Source organism: Podarcis pityusensis (genome assembly GCF_964106645.2).
Source record: "Podarcis pityusensis genome assembly, chromosome: 7".
In the NCBI taxonomy this organism is placed as follows: Eukaryota; Metazoa; Chordata; class Lepidosauria; order Squamata; family Lacertidae; genus Podarcis; species Podarcis pityusensis.
In genome coordinates, this window is record NC_138031.1 from 3577027 (window position 1) to 3597097 (window position 20071).

The 20071-nt window shown below is 46.5% G+C and overlaps 1 protein-coding gene across 2 annotated transcripts in view; it reads right to left on the reverse strand.

Annotated features, from left to right (window-relative positions):
• Window positions 1–20071, reverse strand: part of RHPN1 (rhophilin Rho GTPase binding protein 1) — a 154893-nt gene that overhangs the window by 28366 nt on the left and 106456 nt on the right. For both annotated transcript variants that reach the window (XM_081012623.1, XM_081012624.1), the window contains exons 2-3: window positions 8433–8548; window positions 2746–2874 (exon numbers count right to left, since the gene is read on the reverse strand). In XM_081012623.1, coding sequence (XP_080868749.1) covers window positions 2746–2874; window positions 8433–8548 — 245 coding nt within the window. The remainder of the gene's footprint in view (window positions 1–2745; window positions 2875–8432; window positions 8549–20071) is intronic.

Here is a 20071-nt window from a genome sequence, read left to right on the forward strand (position 1 = left end):
ATTTTTATTAAGTTTCACATTTTTATCCTAATAACAACCTATCATGTAACAAAAAAAAATACAATTCCCAAATTTCCCCCGGCTTCCCTCAACTTCCTCTTCTGGTTTTTTTTACATATTAACTTCACCTGCTTGCTTTGTTTCTTAATCTTAAGTTCTTTATATTAAATATTGTTATACTTTTACCATTTTAACATCACCTTTATAATTTCTATGTGGTTTTTTTTTGTTAGTTGTGTTTACTCAAACCCTGCTAGTGAGTCCATTTGTTTCTGTAACTACAACATAAATGGTTCCCAATCTTTTTTAAAGTCTCTATTGTCTTTGTCTCTAAGTCTTTCTGTTAACTTTGCCATTTCAGCAAATGCCATCAATTTTTCTTCCCATTCTTCTTCGGTTGGTATTTCGTCGCTTTTCCATCTTTGGACTAGGAGTATCCTAGCCGCGATTGTAGCATACATGAAAAGTTTCTTCTTCTCTTTAGGCAAATCTTCACCTGAAATGCCTAATAAAAAGTTCCCCTCATTTCTGCTGCATTTTGCAATTTTGTTTTTTGTTTAAAAAAAAACCTTATGAAAATCTTTCCTTTTTTAAAATTTCATTTTAATACACCCCATACAAAAAGAAAATATGAAGATACACAAATATCCATCACCTCCTAACAACTAAAGAAGAAGAAAATAAAAATAAACAACAGCAACACAATACATTAAAAATTACTCACAATATATTTAACATAAAAATGACTTTTTCCTATATAGCTGATTTCCCATCTACTGCTTACTTCTATTTCTCATCCATCTTTCAACAGTTTTAAGACAAATTACGTAAGAACTAGGGCTGCCATACGTCCGGATTTTTCCAGACACAGCTGGGAAATGGGCTCGATGGGTAGGACTCGAACCCATGGCTTCAAGTTACAAGAAAGCAGATTCCGACCAAACATTCAGGGGGAAACTTTCTGACAGTAAGAGCTGTTTGACCGTGGAATGGTCTCTTTTGGGAGGTTGTGGACTCTCTTTCCTTGGAGGTTTTAAAGCAGAGGTTGGGTGACCACCTGCCAATGATTCTTTGGCCGTGATCCCTGCGATTGCAGGCGGGTTGGGCTAGATGACCCTCGGGACCCTCCCACAACTCCAAAGTAAATGCAATTATTTACACCTTGGCGTCAGCTCAGGTTTGATACTGCAATTGTTCAGTGGCTTGTTAGAGTACCATTTCTATTTACTGTTGCTGTGTAATGAAATACAGATTTACTGAATGAATAAGGAGCCCAGGATGCTGAGAATACGTAGCAAACTTTCCCCTCTCACAGGGTGGAAAAAAGAGAGCTCCTCTTGCAGAACTTAAATAGAGACCTCAGACTGAAGAGGCAGGAGAGGAAGCGCTGGGTGATAAATCAAAGAGGGAGTATAATTCAAGCTTGAAATGTTTGACTCAGCATCAGGGAGGGCCATCTCTTTCTGCAAGCCTAAAAATGAAGGAAAAGAGCTTTGCAGAGGCAAAGGACCAGCCCTTAAGATGAGGAAGTTGGGGCAGCGATTCTTTCAAAGTAATTAAGTTGCTTTAAACGTGCGCAAAGGACTAGCTTCTTTTAATAATAATAGTAATAAAGCCAGCAGTGATTTTTTTTTAAAAAAGCAAAACCAGCTTTGCAAATGGCAAGGGACTAAGGGGAAGATGCAGCCAGAACCTCCAGGTTTCCATACCAAAAAATAGCTTCCTGTGTGGTCTAATTTATTTATTACAGTCGTATTCCATATTTTTCTCCAAGGAGCTCAAGGTGATGTATAATTAATAAATAATAATAATAATAATAATAATAATAATAATAATAATAATTTATTATTTATACCCCGCCCATCTGGCTGAGTTTCCCCAGCCACTCTGGCGGCTTCCAATCAAGTGTTAAAAACAATACAGCATTAAATATTAAAAACTTCCCTAAACAGGGCTGCCTTCAGATGTCTTTTAAAGAGAAGATAGCTGCTTATTTCCTTCACATCTGGAGGGAGGGTATTCCACAGGGCAGGCGCCACCACCGAGAAGGCCCTCTGCCTGGTTCCCTGTAACCTCACTTCTCACAGCGAGGGAACCACCAGAAGGCCCTCAGCGTTGGACCTCAGTGTTTGGGCTGAACAATGGGGGTGGAGACGCTCCTTCAAGTATACTGGACCGAGGCCGTTTAGGGCTTTAAAGGTCAGCACCAACACTTTGAATTGTGCTCAGAAACATACTGGGAGCCAATGTAGGTCTTTCAGGACCAGTGTTGTGTGGTCTCAGCAGCCACTCCCAGCCACCAGTCTGGCTGCCGCATTCTGGATTAGTTGTAGTTTCCGAGTCACCTTCAAAGGTAGCCCCACGTAGAGCACATTGCAGTAGTCCAAGCAGGAGATAACCAGAGCATGTACCACTCTGGGGAGACAGTCCGCGGGCAGGGAGGGTCTCATCCTGCGTACCAGATGGAGCTGGTAGACAGCTGCCCTGGACACAGAATTGACCTGCGCCTCCATGGACAGCTGTGAGTCCAGAATGACTCCCAGGCTGCGCACCTGGTCCTTCATGGGCACAGTTACTCTATTCAGGACCAGGGAGTCCTCCACACCAGCCCGCCCCCTGTCCCCCCAAAACAGTACTTCTGTCTTGTCAGGATTCAACCTCAATCTGCTAGCCGCCATCCATCCTCCAAATGGGCTCTGGTTCCAAATTTCGGGGGCAACTGCTGTCACCTGCCACCCCCCTTACCTGTCATTCTGGTAGACATCCATGCAGCTGTTCAACTCCTCCAATTCCTCCTTCAGCAGCTGCAGGTTGGAGTTGACGTAACTGAGTTCTAAGGCAACCGTTTCCTTTACTTTGTGATTATTGGTGGCCCTAAAAAAACAGAGGAGGGAGAAAATGCCACCTTATTCATCCCACTTGTTTCACAACTATCTGCAAAGGGGCTAACCTTGCAGAGCTGCTTCCTATTACTTTTATTATTATTATTATTAATGATTTATTATCCGCCTTCCACCTTAAGGTCCCAATAAGGGTTACAGCATTAAAAGCAACTTAAAGCAACTTGCAGCCCTAACAATAAGGTGTCCTAAAAACTTGAACTTCAGGTGCCAAAGGCCAGGATAAAGAGGTGCATCCTCAGCGTTCACCAAAAGCTGTGCACCACAGAGGGGCCACCACAGAGAAGGCCCCGTCTCTCTGAGATGCCACCACCCCAAAGTCTCTGAGGGCAGAGGAGCTACCATTCACCAAAAGCTGCGTACCACAGAGGAGCCACCACAGAGAAGGCCCCGTCTCTCTGCCAATCTCGGCACCCAAGAGGATCTGTAAGAGGGAGTCTTTCAGATATTTGGGGCCCAAGTCATTTAGGGCTTCAAACACCAATGTGAGCACTTTGAACTGGGCCCGGAAGCAAACCGGCGACCAGAGCAGCTGTTTTAAAACAGGGGTTGCGCGAGATCTACTAGAAGGGAACCCCAGATGATAATCTGCCTGCTGCATTTTGGAGCAACTCAATTTTCCGAGTTGCCTCCAAGGGCAGCCCCACAGAGACCGTGTTGTAGTAATCTAACCTGGAGAGCACAGAGTACACACACTCTTTTGCCCACTACACTACCCTGGGCATTCACACAGGTCTCAGCTAGATGCAAAGATAAAACTTTATCCACATTAGCCAATGACCATAGCAACATTAAAACATTACAGTATACGCAGAAAAGGAAATTTGACTCGCTTTTTCCATACAAAGGGTGGCAAACATATACCATCAGCCTTAGAAGTCTCCCAAAATAAACCCCAAGCACAGCTACTATACGGGGCTCAGATTTGGACCTTAGCACTTTGGAAGCTGTTCAATCAAAGTTTCTAAGGCAGATTTTTTCTGTACCGCCGTGCGTCCCAAATGCATCGTAGAGACTGGACATAAGTCTCCCTTCAGTAGAAGTACGGACTTGGCAAAGAACTCTTAACTTCTGGCTCCACCTAAACTCAAATCCCCCTGGTTTAATATCCCTAGTACTTTAAGACTCCCATAAAAGTGCCTGGCTTAAAACCGTCTATCAAAAACTTCACTCTTGTGGCCCATCCCCACAACACCTACTCACTATGGGCCCCACTAAAGCAAACTCCCTGCTTATTTAACTTATATGCAGAATTTATCATGCAAAATGCTGGGCTGGATGAATCCCTAGCCGGAATTAAGATTGCCGGAAGAAATATCAACAACCTCAGATATGCAGATGACACAACCTTGATGGCAGAAAGTGAGGAGGAATTAAAGAACCTTTTAATGAGGGTGAAAGAGGTGAGCGCAAAATATGGTCTGAAGCTCAATATCAAAAAAACGAAGATCATGGCCACCGGTTCCATCACCTCCTGGCAAATAGAAGGGGAAGAAATGGAGGCAGTGAGAGATTTTACTTTCTTGGGCTCCATGATCACTGCAGATGGTGACAGCACTCACGAAATTAAAAGACGCCTGCTTCTTGGGAGGAAAGCAATGACAAACCTAGACAGCATCTTAAAAAGCAGAGACATCACCTTGCCAACAAAGATCCGTATAGTTAAAGCTATGGTTTTCCTAGTAGTGATGTATGGAAGTGAGAGCTGGACCATCAAGAAGGCTGATCGCCAAAGAATGGATGCTTTTGAATTATGGTGCTGGAGGAGACTCTTGAGAGTCCCATGGACTGCAAGAAGATCCAACCTCTCCATTCGGAAGGAAATCAGCCCTGGGTGCTCACTGGAAGGACAGATAGTGAAGCTGAGGCTCCAAGACTTTGGCCACCTCCTGAGAAGAGAAGACTCCCTGGAAAAGACCCTGGGAAAGATGGAGGGCACAAGGAGAAGGGGACGACAGAGGACGAGATGGTGGGACAGTGTTCTCGAAGTTACCAGCATGAGTTTGACCAAACTGCGGGAGGCAGTGGAAGACAGGAGTGCCTGGTGTGCTCTGGTCCACGGGGTCACGAAGAGTCGGACACAACTAAACAACAACAACAACAACAATGCAAACAGGTCTCAGCTAGCTTGGGCCCAGAAAGACAGAGGAACAAAGTCCTTTTGGATTGGGCCAAAGGACCATCTCTGCGGCCCAGCATCCCCTCCCCTTGTGATTCATGGAAACTGCTATTTCCAAGGCAAAGCAGCTCCAACACTGCAGATAACATCAGAGACCTATTCCATCACTCCCTGGCGCAGAGTGCCATGGGGAGGGTCCCTGCCGCAGCTCTGGAGGAGTTTGGGGTCGGCGACCCAGAAGATGCCTCTCAGTTCCCAGGACATCCGGTGTTTTGCTCCTCAATTATTTCCCGAAGCTGACGCAGAGCCTCCTGTGCATTCTTCCAACTCTAGCAGGCGGCAGGGTTAAGAATCCCAGACTCCCACACTCCCGGCAATCTGCTTCGGCAAGTTTTATGTTGCCTTGAGCACGCCAAAGCTAGGAAAGGCGAAAGCCTCTCAACTGTTTTATTTTTTATTTTAAAAAAGCATATTCCTAGGGGATCTGTCAATACAAAAGCATGTTTTCCAACATCTTTCCTGGTTCCCCTTAAAACTGCTCCTTCCAATCACTGATTCTCCATTTAAACACAAGCACAAAAATCTCCGAACCTGCACGATGAACTGCTGCTCCAACAGAATCTGTGATGGAAGTTCTCTGTAAACACCCATCAGCATTTCAGGGTGAATTATTCCAAATAAACACATTGTTATGCAATCTTGCATTACAGACATGTTTTTGTAAGCCAACTCCTAAAAATAATAATATTTTATTTATACTCTGCCCATCTGGATGGGTTGCCCGAGCCACTCTGGGCGGCTTCCAACATACGTAAAAATAATAATCAAACATCAAACATTAATAGCAAGAATCTAAGAAAAAGTCACAATAATTATTATTGTGTTTTTAATATTCTGTTGGGAGCCACCCAGAATGGCTGGGGAAACCCAGCCAGATGGGCAGGGTATAAATTATTATTATTATGATTATGATTATTTTAAAATAAACAACTTATATCAAATAAATCAATATTCAATAATCCGCTAGAATTCAATAGTAAACAGTAACAGAAATGCAACTTCTTCAGTGCTTTTAATCAATGCCTTTTTCTGCACATTTTGTCCCAGTAAACACATTTTGCATTAATCGTCTGGACAGCAGAATTGCAAAATTCAAAGGAAGTGTGGGTTTCAGAGGATGGCCGTGTCTTGGAATCTGCAAGTTCAGTTTGCTTTGAAGTGACAACTGCACCAAGCTTCTTCCCCATCTGTTACCTGACTTGCACTTTTGCAGCTGCTGCAATCTTCCCTCGCCTGCCCTGGCTCACCTGTCAACCCCTGACCTCTCCAAAGGCTGCTGTGGAGGCCAGAACCAGTCTGGGAAGCTGCTGAGTCACTTCTGTGCTCCGTGAATCAGATCCTAACCCTGTCACAGCTCATACGATGCTAGTTTTGCCTTCCAAACACAGAATCCGAGCTGAACTTTCTGGGCACAGATCGGAACGTCTTGGAAGGGTTGAGGGGTGTGTGACGGGCTGGCTAGAACTCTGAACAGGAACCAACCCACGCTGCAACACTCTGTTGCAGTTTGCAATGTTTAACGGATGCATTTATCAAACTTTTTTTTCTGGGCGGCCTTTCACCCCTAAAGGAAAGTCACCAGTGAGGGAGTTTCAGGAAGTACTATCTCAAAACAGGGGTTTGGTTTAAAGGGTTCTATTCAAGAATGAAAACATGCATCTCCAAACCCCGGGAACAGATCTGTGTTTGCAGATTAAGAGCATCCTCAGCACTCCCAGAGCACATGTGCAAGGCGGAGAGCTTAAATGCTCTTTCCATACTAAGTACCACAGGCAAGGGACGCGGGTGGCGCTGTGGGTTAAACCACAGAGCCTAGGACTTGCCGATCAGAAGGTCAGCAGTTCGAATCCCCATGATGGGGTGAGCTCCCGTTGCTCGGTCCCTGCTCCTGCCAACCTAGCAGTTTGAAATCACGACAAAGTGCAAGTAGATAAATAGGTACCGCTCTGGCGGGAAGGTAAACGGCGCTTCCGTGTGCTGCTCTGGTTCACCAGAAGCGGCTTAGTCATGCTGGCCACATGACCCGGAAGCTGTACGCCGGCTCCCTCAGCCAGTAAAGCGAGATGAGCGTCGCAACCCCAGAGTCGGTCACGACTGGACCTAATGGTCAGGGGTCCCTTTACCTTTACCGTACCCCAGGCAAACCTAGCATGGAAAGAGCTTTTAAGCTCCCCGCCTTGCTTGGGGCAAAACCAGCGCCAGATTATAAACTAAACAAAGCTATAGATTAGGGCCCCACTTTCTTGGGGCCCCCATAAAGATTCAAAAGGAAAAAAAACCCTGGATATACAGTGGTACCTTGGGTTACATACGCTTCAGGTTACAGATGCTTCAGGTTACAGACTCTGCTAACCCAGAAATAGTACCCCGGGTTAAGAACTTTGCTTCAGGATAAGAACAGAAATCGTGCGGCAGCGGGAGGCCCCATTAGCTAAAGTGGTACCTCGGGTTAAGAAGAGTTTCAGGTTAAGAACAGACCTCCAGAACGAATTAAGTTCTTAACCCGAGGTACCACTGTACATTTCCAAAATTTAAGATAAAAAACAAATAAAATAAAACCTACATACAGCAACAGTGTTTTGTGTTGTGTAGGCTCCTATGATGTAAGTCATGGGCCCCGCCTGCTAGCCTGCTCCCTAAAATATCACTGTTTTGCTCCTTTCTATATATAGGGTGCCTATATTCTGCATGGACTGGTTGCACGGCAACATGTAGAAATGGCTTTAGATACCTATTAGGTCCATAAATTACCATATAGCATATAAAAAGGTAAAGGGACTCCTGACTGTTAGGTCCAGTCGTGGCTGAGTCTGGGGTTGCGGTGCTCATCTCGCTTTAGTGGCCGAGGGAGCCGGCGTACAGCTTCCGGGTCATGTGGCCAGCATGACTAAGCCGCTTCTGAGCAGCGCACGGAAACACCGTTTTCCTTCCCGCCAGAGCAGTACCTATTTATCTACTTGCACTTTGACGTGCTTTCGAACTGATAGGTTGGCAGGAGCAGGGACTGAGCAATGGGAGCTCACCCCGTCACGGGGATTCGAACTGCTGACCTTTTGATCGGTAAGTCCTAGGCTCTGTGGTTTAACCCACAGCGCTACCTGCATCCCTGATAAAACCTTAGGTTTACCAAAACGCTTTGGAACACTGTGCCCGACTTTCTGCATCACGGCAAAAGGTGCAGCGAGTCCTTGGGAAGCCCCCCCCCAATTATTATTTATTAAATTTGCATACCACCCTTCATCCGTAGGTCTCAGGGCAGTTCACAGAGTTAAGTTTCTAGCCCTCAACGTCTTGCAAATACACCCGACGATGGAAAGGGGAAAACAACCGGATGGAGACAAAGAACAACAAACCTGAAGAGGTTCTCTGCCCCTGCCCGCATCCTCATCTCCTTGTTGATCTGCTGGTTGATTCGCGCCCGGCGGTGCTGCAATTTGCTGCGCTGAGTCTGCGCCAACGGATCACAGCCCTGTTGCAGAAAGAGGAGGAGAAACATTGCTTAGCCCAGAGGGACTTCGATAAAAGGTCCCAGCTTCCATTCCTGGCATCTCCAGGCAGAAGGAGACAGCGGTGGCTTAGTGGTTAGAGCAGCGTTTCCCAAACTTGGGTCTCCAGCTGTTTTTTGGACTACAACTCCCATCATCCCTAGCTAGCAGGACCAGTGGCCATGGAATGATGGGAATTGTAGTCCAAAGACAGCTGGAGACCCAAGTTTGGGAAACACTGGGTTCGAGTGCTGGGCTAGGACCTGGGGGAGAGAGTAGGGTTTGAATTCCCCACTCAGCCATGAAGAGAGAGATAAAACTTTATTCGCATTAGCCAATGGCCATAGCAACAGTAAAACATTACAGTATACGCAAAAGGAAATTTGATATAAGAGCACAATTTAAAGTCCTGAATCAGCCCTTATTCTGATTGCCTCTGCTATGAACCTAGCCACCTTTGCTGTTATCTGCTCATTTTGATCTGATAGAAGAAAGGACATTGTGGCTGTGGTTGAGCGCCCTGGGATGGTTAGTACGAGTGGGGTGATGATCTCGTTCCTCAGGTCTTTGTAGAGGGCACAGGACAGGAGGACGTGTGCCGCTGTTTCGGTGCTACCGTCTCCCCAGGGGCAAATACGTTTCTCAGGTGGGATCTTTTGGAATCGACCCCCAAGTACCGCAGATGGCAAAACATCCAGTCTTGCAAGTGTAAAAGCACGTCTGTATTTTGGGATAATAGGTTTGTGCAGATATGGGGCCAGAGAATCAAAATGGAGAGGTGGAAACTAAACATACCAAGGGCAGAATTTCCTTATAGTGGCCAGGTTGTTCTGATGCTCGATATCTTTTAGACGTTGACCAGTTAGCCTGTTTGCTTTAGTGGGGCCCATAGTGAGTAGGTGTTGTGTGGATCGGCCACAAGAGTGAAGTTTAGGATAGAGGGTTTTAAGCCAGGCATTTTTATGGGAGTCTTGAAGTACTAGGGATAGTAAACCGGGAGGATTTGAGTTTAGGCGGAGCCAGAAGTTAAGAGTTCTTTGCCAAGTCCGTACTTCTACTAAAGGGAGACTTGCCTCCAGTCGCAATGATGCGTTTGGGACGCATGGCGGTACAGAAAAAAATCTGCCTTAGAAACTTTAATTGAACAACTTCCAAAGTGCTAGGGTGGTTACCAGCTTTCTGAGCGAGCCTGGAGCAACCGGCCCCTGTCTCTCAGCCTAACCTACCTCACAAGGTTGTTGTTATGCCTGGCCCACAACACCTTTGGTAAAGGCTGTTCTCCAATTGGAGCGCTTGCAGGCCAGTGTTTCCCAGTTGTCGGTGGTTATACTACATTTTTTTAGATAAGAAGGGACCTGCTGGATCAGAGCAAAAGCCCATCAAGTTCAGCATCCTGGATCTCGCAATGGCTAACCAGATGCCCTCAGGAAGCCCCCAGACAGATGGCAAGTGTCCTCTCCGGCTGGCCGATACCCCCTCTGCACCCATGGAGAGTCGTGGTCAATTATGGCTTCGGATTTTCACTGGAAATTGTAGCCACTTTGTGATTCCAACCTTTCCCCATATATGGGGAGACAGGAAAGTTGCTTCCATCTGTTGGACTCCCAGCTCCCACCAACCCCAGGCACCACGGCCAATGCTCAGCTGGAGTCCCAAAACAGCCAGGCGGCCAAGGGAGCCAGTGTGGTGTAGTGGTTAAGAGCGGTGGACTCGTAATCTGGTGAACCGGGTTCGATTCCTCGCTCGTTCACATGCAGCTGCTGGGTGACCTTGGGCCAGTCACACTTCTCTGAAGTCTCTCAGCCCCACTCACCTCACAGAGTGTTTGTTGTGGGGGAGGAAGGGAAAGGAGATTGTTGGCCGCTTTGAGACCCCTTTGGGTAGTGATAAAGCCGGATAGCAAATCCAAACTCTTCTCTTCTTCTTCTTCTTATGCCTGATACATTTGCCCTGGAATAGGTGCGGGGAACCTTTGGCCTGCCAGATGCTGCTGAACTACAACTCCCAACAGCCCTGGCAAGCAGTGGTTGGGGGTGATGAGAGGGCCAAAGGATTCCCCACACCAGCTCTTCAGCGAAGAAGCAACTCTGAGACTGACTGCCCCAAGCATGACTTTCCTGGAAGGAGAGCAGCTTCCTGATTGAGAAAATTGATTTTAGAATTAATTGATTTTAGAACAGATTGTGATTTTATGTAAACTGTGTTACTTTTACTATTGTTAGCCTCTCTGAGCCCGGCTTCGGCTAGGGGGTGGGGTGGGATATAAATAATGTATTATTATTACTATTATTATTAAGGATACAATTCGGAGCAGGAAAACTGTGTCTGTCACCTTGAACTCCTTGGAGCAAAAAGTGGGATAAAAATGCAATAATTAAGGGGCAGGAATGGATATGTGGGGATAGCGTCAGTGACGCCCCTTTTGCGATATGGGGGTGAACTTGGCGTCCTTTTGATCCTTTCCTGCTCTGATTCCACGGTCCCCCTGCATGATTGCTGCAATTTCACGGACCATCGCTTCAGCGTTTTCATTTCTTGACTCTCTATTTAAAAATGAATTTGTTTTGCTCTTACAGTCCTCTGGCTTGCTGCTTATTAATTTGTCCTAATGTTAAGTGTGATCTTTAATCTTTCTGGGGCTTTCTACACTGCCCGGAAAACTCCTGTCTATGGGCCCCTGACGAATGCAAATGAATAAATAAACGAAGTGTGAAATGAAGAGACCAAATACCGTATTTTTTGCTCTATAAGACTCACTTTTTCCCTCCTAAAAAGTAAGGGGAAATGTGTGTGCGTCTTATGGAGCGAGTGCAGGCTGTGCAGATATTCCAGAAGCCAGAACAGCAAGAGGGATTGCTGCTTTCGCTGCGCAGAGATCCCTCTTGTTGTTCTGGCTTCTGAGATTCAGAATATTTTTTTTCTTGTTTTCCTCCTCCAAAAACTAGGTGCGTCTTATTGTCTGGTGCGTCTTATAGAGCAAAAAATACGGTAACTTTCCAGTGCAGATGGAGACATAGAGACAGGTTTGCTCTGTGCCGGACTTTGGGGCTCTCCTGGAAAGTCTAAGACGAAGCAACAGAATAATAACAAAAATTTTTTTAAAAAAAAATTATATTGTGCCCATCTGACTGGCTTGCCCCAGCCTCTCTGGGCCTCTTCCAACATAATAAAAGCACAGCAAACGTCAACCATTGAAAACTTCCTGATACAGAGCTGCCTTCAGATGTCTGGGGACGCTGATACTTTGAGCTCCTCCATCATGTGCTCAGATGTGAAATTAAAACCATATATCCAAAAAAAACCTTCCCCATATATCCTGGCTAAGTGCCGTTGCGAGTAACGTAACATTTCAATAACCTGGAGAATCTGACCAGAGTTGAAAATGGGCAGAAAAGATATCGGGAGGGGAGTCCAACGTTCCTCTCTGTCTCGTGCAACTTTCGAAAATGGGTAAGGTGACTATCTTGAGCATAAGGTTGCAATTCTGGGCAAGGTTTACTGGGGAGTTGATTCCCACTGAATCCAGGGGGCTAGTCGTCCAAATAAAGACTCTGGAATTTGCACACATTGGGAAAGGAAGGGGGTGGGGAGACAAGAGAAGAGACGTGGGCTTGTTTTTAAGCGCCCCCACAAAAAAAGAGGCAATTCAGTTTCTCCAGGGCTTGTGGCAATGTGCAACAAAAGCTCTGCCCACGTGACAGGGGAAGATCTTTTTGTGCCGATGCACGATTCCGGTAAATGAAGACACATAGCTCTCGGGATTCCCAGAGGAGCAAAGAAAGGGACCTCTGAGCAGGGTGGGTGAGTCAGAGACCCAGCGTGGTAGGCAGACGAGGCCCCACTTTCCTTGCAAGAGCACAAAGGGTCAGCGAGAGCCTTTGCAACACAGCCGAAGGGGGTCAGGATTCCTTTTGGGCCAGGAACAAACTTGTTCCCTGTCCCGTAAAACAAATAAATGGCTCAGATTGTTTAGGGGAGGGAAACATAAGGGTCAGACCAACTCCAAACCAAAGGCCAGGCGGAACAGTTCTGTCTTGCAGGCCCTGCAGAAAGATGTCAAGTCCCACAGGGCCCTAGTCTCCTGTGACAGAGCGTTCCACCACGTTGGGGGCCAGTGCTGAAAAGGCCGTGGCCCTAGTTGAAACCAATCTAACCTTCCTGAGGCTTGAGGCCTCCAAACTGTTGTTATTTGTGGACCTTAAGGTCCTCTGCGGGGCATACCAGGAGAGGCGGTCCCGTAGGTACGTGGGTCCTAGGCTGATGGATGAACTTTGATGTTTTAAAGCACTTAATGGTTAATAATAATAATTTTTATTATTTATACCCTGCACCAGTCACTCTGGGCTGCTTCCAACACATATAAAAACACCATAAAATATCAAACATTAAAAACTTCCCAATACAGGGCTGCCTTCCGATGTCTTCTAAAAGTCAGATAGTTGTTTATTTCCTTGACATCTGAAGGGAGGGCACCACCACCGAAAAGGTCCTCTGTTTGGTTCCCTGTCAGCGAGGGAACCAGCAGAAGACCCTCGGCATTGGACCTCAGTGTCTGGGCTGAGCGATGGGGGTGGAGATGCTCCTTCAGGTCTACAGAGCCAAGGCTGTTTAGGGCTTTAAAGGTCAGCACCAACACTTTGAATTGTGCTTGGAAATGTACTGGGAGCCAATGTAGGTCTTTTAGGACTTTGGAATAGCCACTCACTGGCTTTCTAAAGGAGTGCTGAAGTATCTTTTATTTTATTTTGTTCCCGCGACTGCCGGTTCAGGTTGCATATCTTTAAAAGAAAACCAAAAGGCTTCACACACACAACAAAACCAACCCCTGGAAATTTACGAGGCCTGGGTGGGTCATTAAGTTACATGAGCGGAGCTGAGCAGTGAAATTTATTGCCTCTGAGAGAGGAGGATTAGGAAGGCGATCTATAAAGGAGCAGCATGGCTGCTCAGAGCCCCGATGAAACACGCCACCAAACGGTCTTATTGTATCTGGCAGGCTCCGTGCAAGGAGAGAAGGGGTCAAAATCCAGAACTGCTGCAAAGGAACGGGCAAGCTAAGGGCGAGCTATTGTCCAGCACGAAATAGGAGAGCCCAGCCTTGCGACAGGACGATGACAGAGCAGCAAAATAGGAAAATGGTTCTGCACAAAAAGTGGCGACAGTTGTTTTATTCCAGGCGCCCCGAACCGGAGTTCAGTTTCCACTCGTGGACTTTGGACCTCTGACCAATGGAAGGTTCTCAGGAAACAACCTGAGCGCATGCCCCAGATCAGTCTGTCTCCTGGTCCCATGCAAACTTCACGCAAACACACACCTCAATTCAGGAGCTCAACTGCCTTCTTTTAAATGCTATGCTACTTAGACCTTAAAGACTATTTGCTCCCATTGCCCCATAGCCATTAACTCCAAATTACTTTTCATAAAATCCCATGAAATATTATCAAAGGCCTTCTCTGTGTCAATAAACATTAATGCTGTTTGCTTATCATTCCTGGTCTCTGTTGTTGTTTAGTCGTTTAGTCGTGTCCGACTCTTCGTGACCCCGTGGACCAGAGCACGCCAGGCCCTCCTGTCTTCCACTGCCTCCCGCAGTTTGGTCAAACTCATGCTGGTAGCTTCAAGAACATTGTCCAACCATCTCATTGATCGTACGCAAGCATGTATGCCTCATTTTTAGTAGTTCATTTAAGCCAGGCTTTCCAAAAAGGTGGTTTTGGACTACAGTTCCCATCATCCATGATCACTGCTCCTGCTAGTTAGGGATGATGGGAGTTGTAGTCCAAAAATAGCTGGAGACCCAAGTCTGGGACACCCTGACTTAAGTCATCTTAAAGCGGGTTTTTGAATTGTGTGAGGTGGTTTTAGCAGCACGATCCTGCGCAGCAAGATTACAGAGGGGTAATAATTAGGAACGTCGGAAACTGACTTCTTTCCCAAGTCAAACCATTGGTCCATCTTGTTCAGGATACCCACACCGATGGCAGCAGCTCTCCAGGGTTTTCATTGGAATCTCAATTTTATAGCATTTCCAGGTAGAGCAGGAAATGTCTGGAGAACGGCTTCCAATCCACAGTACAGTCGTACCTCGGAAGTCGAACGGAATCTGTTCCGGAAGTCTGTTTGACTTCCAAAACGTTCGGAAACCAAGGCATGGCTTCTGATTGGCTCCAGGAAGCTCCTGCAGCCAATCGGAAGCCGCGGAACCCCTGTCGGACGTTCGGGTTCCAAAGAACGTTTCTAGGGAGTCTTCTCTTCTCCTGAGGTGGCCAAAGTCTTGGAGCCTCAGCTTCAGGATCTGTCCTTCCAGTGAGCACTCAGGGCTGATTTCCTTCAGAATGGAGAGGTTGGATCTTCTTGCAGTTCATGGGACTCTCAAGAGTCTCCTCCTCAAGACAGGAGGGCTTGGCGTGCTCTGGTCCAGGGGGTCATGAAGAATCGGACACGACTAAACGACTAAACACACACATCTTTTAAAATGTGATCCACATGAGGCCCCTGGAAACGATCTGTTAAGGACTTTTTAAGAGCAGATTCTCTCACTTTGGGGTTGAGGTGGTGGAGAAACGGGCCAGCTGCTCATTGGAGAATGAAACCTAGCTAGCAAAGGCCACAATTCCTACTAGAGATAAGCGCAATTGCTATTTAAAACTCTGCAAGCACCCGGCAGTTAAGCCTGATATCCTTTCACTTTTTAGCCCTCTCCCTCGATTGCAGTTTCTAAAATATGTCACAATGCACTTCATTGTACCCAGTTTTGTGTGTGGGGGGGGGGGGGGTTTCTGCAGACTAAAACAGGATCCGGCCATTGAGGTGAAATTCTCCCACACAGAGACCTTTTCAGAGAAGAAGAAAAGCAAAACAAGCGAATTAAGGCTATTATGAAATTAGTCTGACGACTGGCTGCAGAAAGCAGTGCTTACCACATCTGCGGAACTCCCTGCTCAAGGAGACCTGACAGTTGTCGCTTGGCTTTTTAGGAAACTTCCAAGATGTTATAAGCTTTCCTGGAGCAACCGATTTGCATGGCGCTAACTTGGTGACAACTGCCTTCTCCTGTGTGGTTAAAGCACCTCTGGGGAGGTGGGATTACTTAGGGGGGCGCTAAGTGGCAAGGGTTCAAAGCAGGACCTCTACCAGTGGGATGCTTCTCGATTCTTCATGAGAAATCCAATATCAGCAGTGAGTGTCCCATAGGGTTGCCATATTTCAAAAAGCAAAAATCCAGAGAGAAAAAACGGGGGGTTTTTCGCGGGACCACAAAGCTGTTGAGCTTGCTTTTTTCTTTTTCAAAATCTCAAAAGAAGAAGAAGCCATTTTTGAGCTATTTCCCCCCCGAAAACAGTAATTGGGAATACAGTCTTAGAAATGGATTTATTTCACAAACTTTCTTACGAATATTCAAAATAGTGACCAAACACAATAATTTAATTACTACAGAAACTGGTTGACAAGAATTACCACCCCACTGTGGCCTCTATTAGTAACACAGCCAATACAGATCAACTGTGGGTTGCAAAAAAGGGTTTATTCTTAGCACTTGACTCCATGGTTTTTTGTCTATGAGAGTACAGTGGTACCTCTGGTTACGTACTTAATTCGTTCCGGAGCTCCGTGCTTAACCTGAAACTGTTCTTAACCTGAGGTACCACTTTAGCTAATGGGGCCTCCCGCTGCTGCCATGCGATTTCTGTTCTCATCCTGAAGCAAAGTTCTTAACCTGAGGTACTATTTCTGGGTTAGCGGAGTCTGTAACCTGAAGCGTCTGTAACCTGAGGTACCACTGTACCCAAAACCTGAAGCTGTGCTGAATTTTTGAGCTATTTTTAAATGAAATTCGGCAATATCTACACTTCCGACATGGGTTGTCATACATCCAGATTTCCCCAGACATTTTTGCGATTTCCGCCCGGACACTGTTTCCAATGACCAGATCCTGGCTATGTCCGGGATACTGCAGACGTATGGAAACCCTACCCACTGGCTCCCACTGGCAGAAGAAACAGTGCTCAAACTCGCAAGACTTTTTTTTTTTTTTTTTTTTTTTGGCCAAAGGCTTTAATGTGTAAGTCACTGTGTTTGCCACACATTTCGGTCAATGGGTGCAGGAGAGGGCTACGTGTGTAATAAAGAAAATCTGTCCTTATTCTCTTATGGGGTACACAAGAGCCCTTGTGGAGTCCTTTGTAGGTTCTCCATCGGTCGGAGAAAATAACAGAGGCCAACCAGAGAATATTGAGAAGCAAAACAGCTAGTAAGCTTGATCTTTATTCCACTATTGCCCCCTCACAGACAGGAGAAAGGAGGAGGACCCAGAACAAAGGTGTGCCCATCCTTATATAGACATTTTAAATTGCCCGCCCTGGAGTCCAAGACCACCGCTGGAAACATCATACATGCATCACAGAAAGGGGTGTAGCTCAAGACCACCCCCCAAACACATCATACCTACATCACAGAAGGGGTGGTCTACAACAGAAATCTGAGTGCGTTGTTTATCTCCTGTCTGGCAGATTACCTGTTTAATGGTCACTTGATTGGATTGCCTAGGGAGTCTGGCCAGTCTTTTGTAATGATAAATACTTAGTTCCTGAGCCAGATCACAGGCTCACACCCTATTCATATCTTAAATGTGCCCTTAAGACAGGATTTGTGAGGAAAAAGACAATGGGGAGGTTTCCCACTTTGGCCTTGCAGAGAAATATTTGAGGTCACTTTGTTCAGGACTTTTTTTTTCTGTGGTGTTTCAGACATGTCGTTTATATATTTATGTATATGTTTGCTTGGTACATCCATGAACAATTACTACATATCTAAGAACTTAAAATTCTTCTAAGAGGTGCTTGTTCAAGCGCAAGCAAGGTATTTCCCCAATACCTAACACCCCACAGAAGAAGTGTCACATGGAGCAAGCCTGTTTTCTGCTGCTCTGAGGGCAGGACCCGAACCCAGGGCTTCAATTTACAAGAAAGGAGACTCCAACGAAACATTAGGAACAACTTTTTGACAGCAGAAGAGCCGTTCGACAGGGGAACGGGCTTCCCTTGGGATGTTGTGGACTTTCCTTCCCTGGAAGTTTTTAAGCAGAGGTTGGGTGGCCCCACGGATGAGATCCCTGCATGGCAAAGGGGTTGGACTAGATGAACGCTGGGGGTCCCTCTTCTGACTCTATGATTTCTGGACAGCCACGGGTTCCTGACCCCCAAGCTAAAAGAACCACAGCTCAAAGCTCGCAAATGGACTGATGAGAGGAGAAGCCCAGTCTGTGTCTGTTCCCAACCTGGAAAAACAAGAGCTAGCTTGTGGCAGGCAGAGAGCCAAGATGGGGAATCGTGCAGAGGAAACAGATGTATTAAGTCCTCGGTGACAAAACAGCATTATCCAGCCAGGGAGATAACGGTAATGGGCCCTATCACAAGTTCCCCACTCCACTTGTTGGGGTCTCCATAGCAACCCTATCTGAATCACAATGCATGCAATGTGGCCGGCTGCAGCCGCTGCCTCCATCCCTCTTATATGCGCATGCAAGGATCATATCACCCACAGCAGCTTTTGAAATGACAAATGCCCTTTAAAATATATCTATCTATCTATCTCTGAAGGACTGGAAGAGTTCCTTATATTTGCATGCACAATGCAAATAAATAATAATACTTCCACCTTGCCAACAAAGGTCCGTATAGTTAAAGCTATGGTTTTCCCAGTAGTGATGTATGGAAGTGAGAGCTGGACCATAAAGAAGGCTGATCGCCGAAGAATGGATGCTTTTGAATTCTGGTGCTGGAGGAGACTCTTGAGAGTCCCATGGACTGCAAGAAAATCAAACCGATCCATTCTTAAGGAAAACAGCCCTGAGTGCTCACTGGAAGGACAGATCGTGAAGCTGAGGCTCCAAGACTTTGGCCACCTCATGAGAAGAGAAGACTCCCTGGAAAAGACCCTGATGTTGGGAGGGCACAAGGAGAAGGGGACGACAGAGGACGAGATGGTTGGACAGTGTTCTCGAAGCGACCAGCATGAGTTTGACCAAACTGTGGGAGGCAGTGGAAGACAGGAGTGCCTGGCGTGCTCTGGTCCAGGGGGTCACGAAGAGCCGGACACGACTAAATGACTAAACAACAACAACCGCGCAGATCTGGCTGGGTTTCCCCAGCCGCTATGAGCAGCTCACAGCACATACTAAAACGTCAAAGATTAGAAACTTCCCAACACAGGGCCGCCTTCAGATGTCTTCTAAAAGTCAGATATACTGTATTTTTTGCACCATAACACTCACTTTTTTCCTCCTAGAAAGTAAGGGGAAATGTCTGTGCATGTTATGGAGTGAATGCCTGCGGGTGGCGGGGGGGACCTGCAGTCGTGAGCAGAGGATCCATGGTTCCCCTTCCTTCCCTCCTCCGTGGTTACAAAGCATGGATCCACATGGATCCTCAGGATTTTTGCATTGGGCTACTCCAAACTCACTGTCAGATCACATGTCTGTGGCCACAGCATGAACCACAAAAATCATATATCCACTATTTCGTTTAGAATATTTTTTTTCTTGTTTTCCTCCTCTAAAAACTACGTGCGTGTTATGGTCTGTTGCATGTTATAGAGCGAAAAATACGGTAGTTGTTTCTTTCAAACAGAGTGGCCTTCAGCCTTTTAAAGATCCGACCGCCCAGTCCGCAACAACGGGGTTCGGCTTTAGATTCGCACGCGCAAAACAAAACGAGGAAAGACAACAGCAGCTTTTCTGTTTTGCAAGATGCAGTCCACTTGTGAATCTTCCAACTCCTTCGAGAGGGTTTGATGATTTGTTTCGAAAGACATCATTTCCTGCATTGCAGGGGCGCTGGGGGGGTGGATTAGATTATTCTTGGGGGTCCCTTTCAACTCTGCAAAACTATGATTCTATTGATTTTTTTCCACCTAGCACAGGAAAAGGCTTCAGGGTTCATACTTCACTAAGCCTGCGTACTTTCCCTGAATTTTCTTCAACCCCCGTAATACTGACAGCCGGTGTGGCACAGCAGTTAAGAATATCAGACTAGGACCTGGGGGGACCCGGGTTCGAATCCCACAGCCAGCCATGAAACTCACTGGGTGGCCTCGGGTCGGTTGCTGCCTCACAGCCTAACCTACCTCACAGGGTTGCTGTGAGGATTAAATGAGGAAGGGGAAAGCCAGGTACACTACCTTGAGATCCTTGGAGAAAAAGGTGGGATATAATTCAGTAAATTATAACGTCCCGCAGAGGACCTTAAGGCCCATGAATAATCATAGTTTAGAGGTCCCAGGCCCTAAGGAAGTCAGACTATCCTCCACCAGGGCCAGGGCCTTTTCAGTGATGGCTCCGACCTGGTGGAATGCTCTGTCCCAGGAGACCAGGGCCCTTCAGGATTTAACCTCCTTCCGTCGGGTCTGTAAGACAGAGCTATTCTGCCTGGCCTTCAATTTGAATTCAGCCTGATCTTTTATTTCCCTTCTCTTCCCTCCCCTTTTATGAAGATCACCCGCTCTGAGAC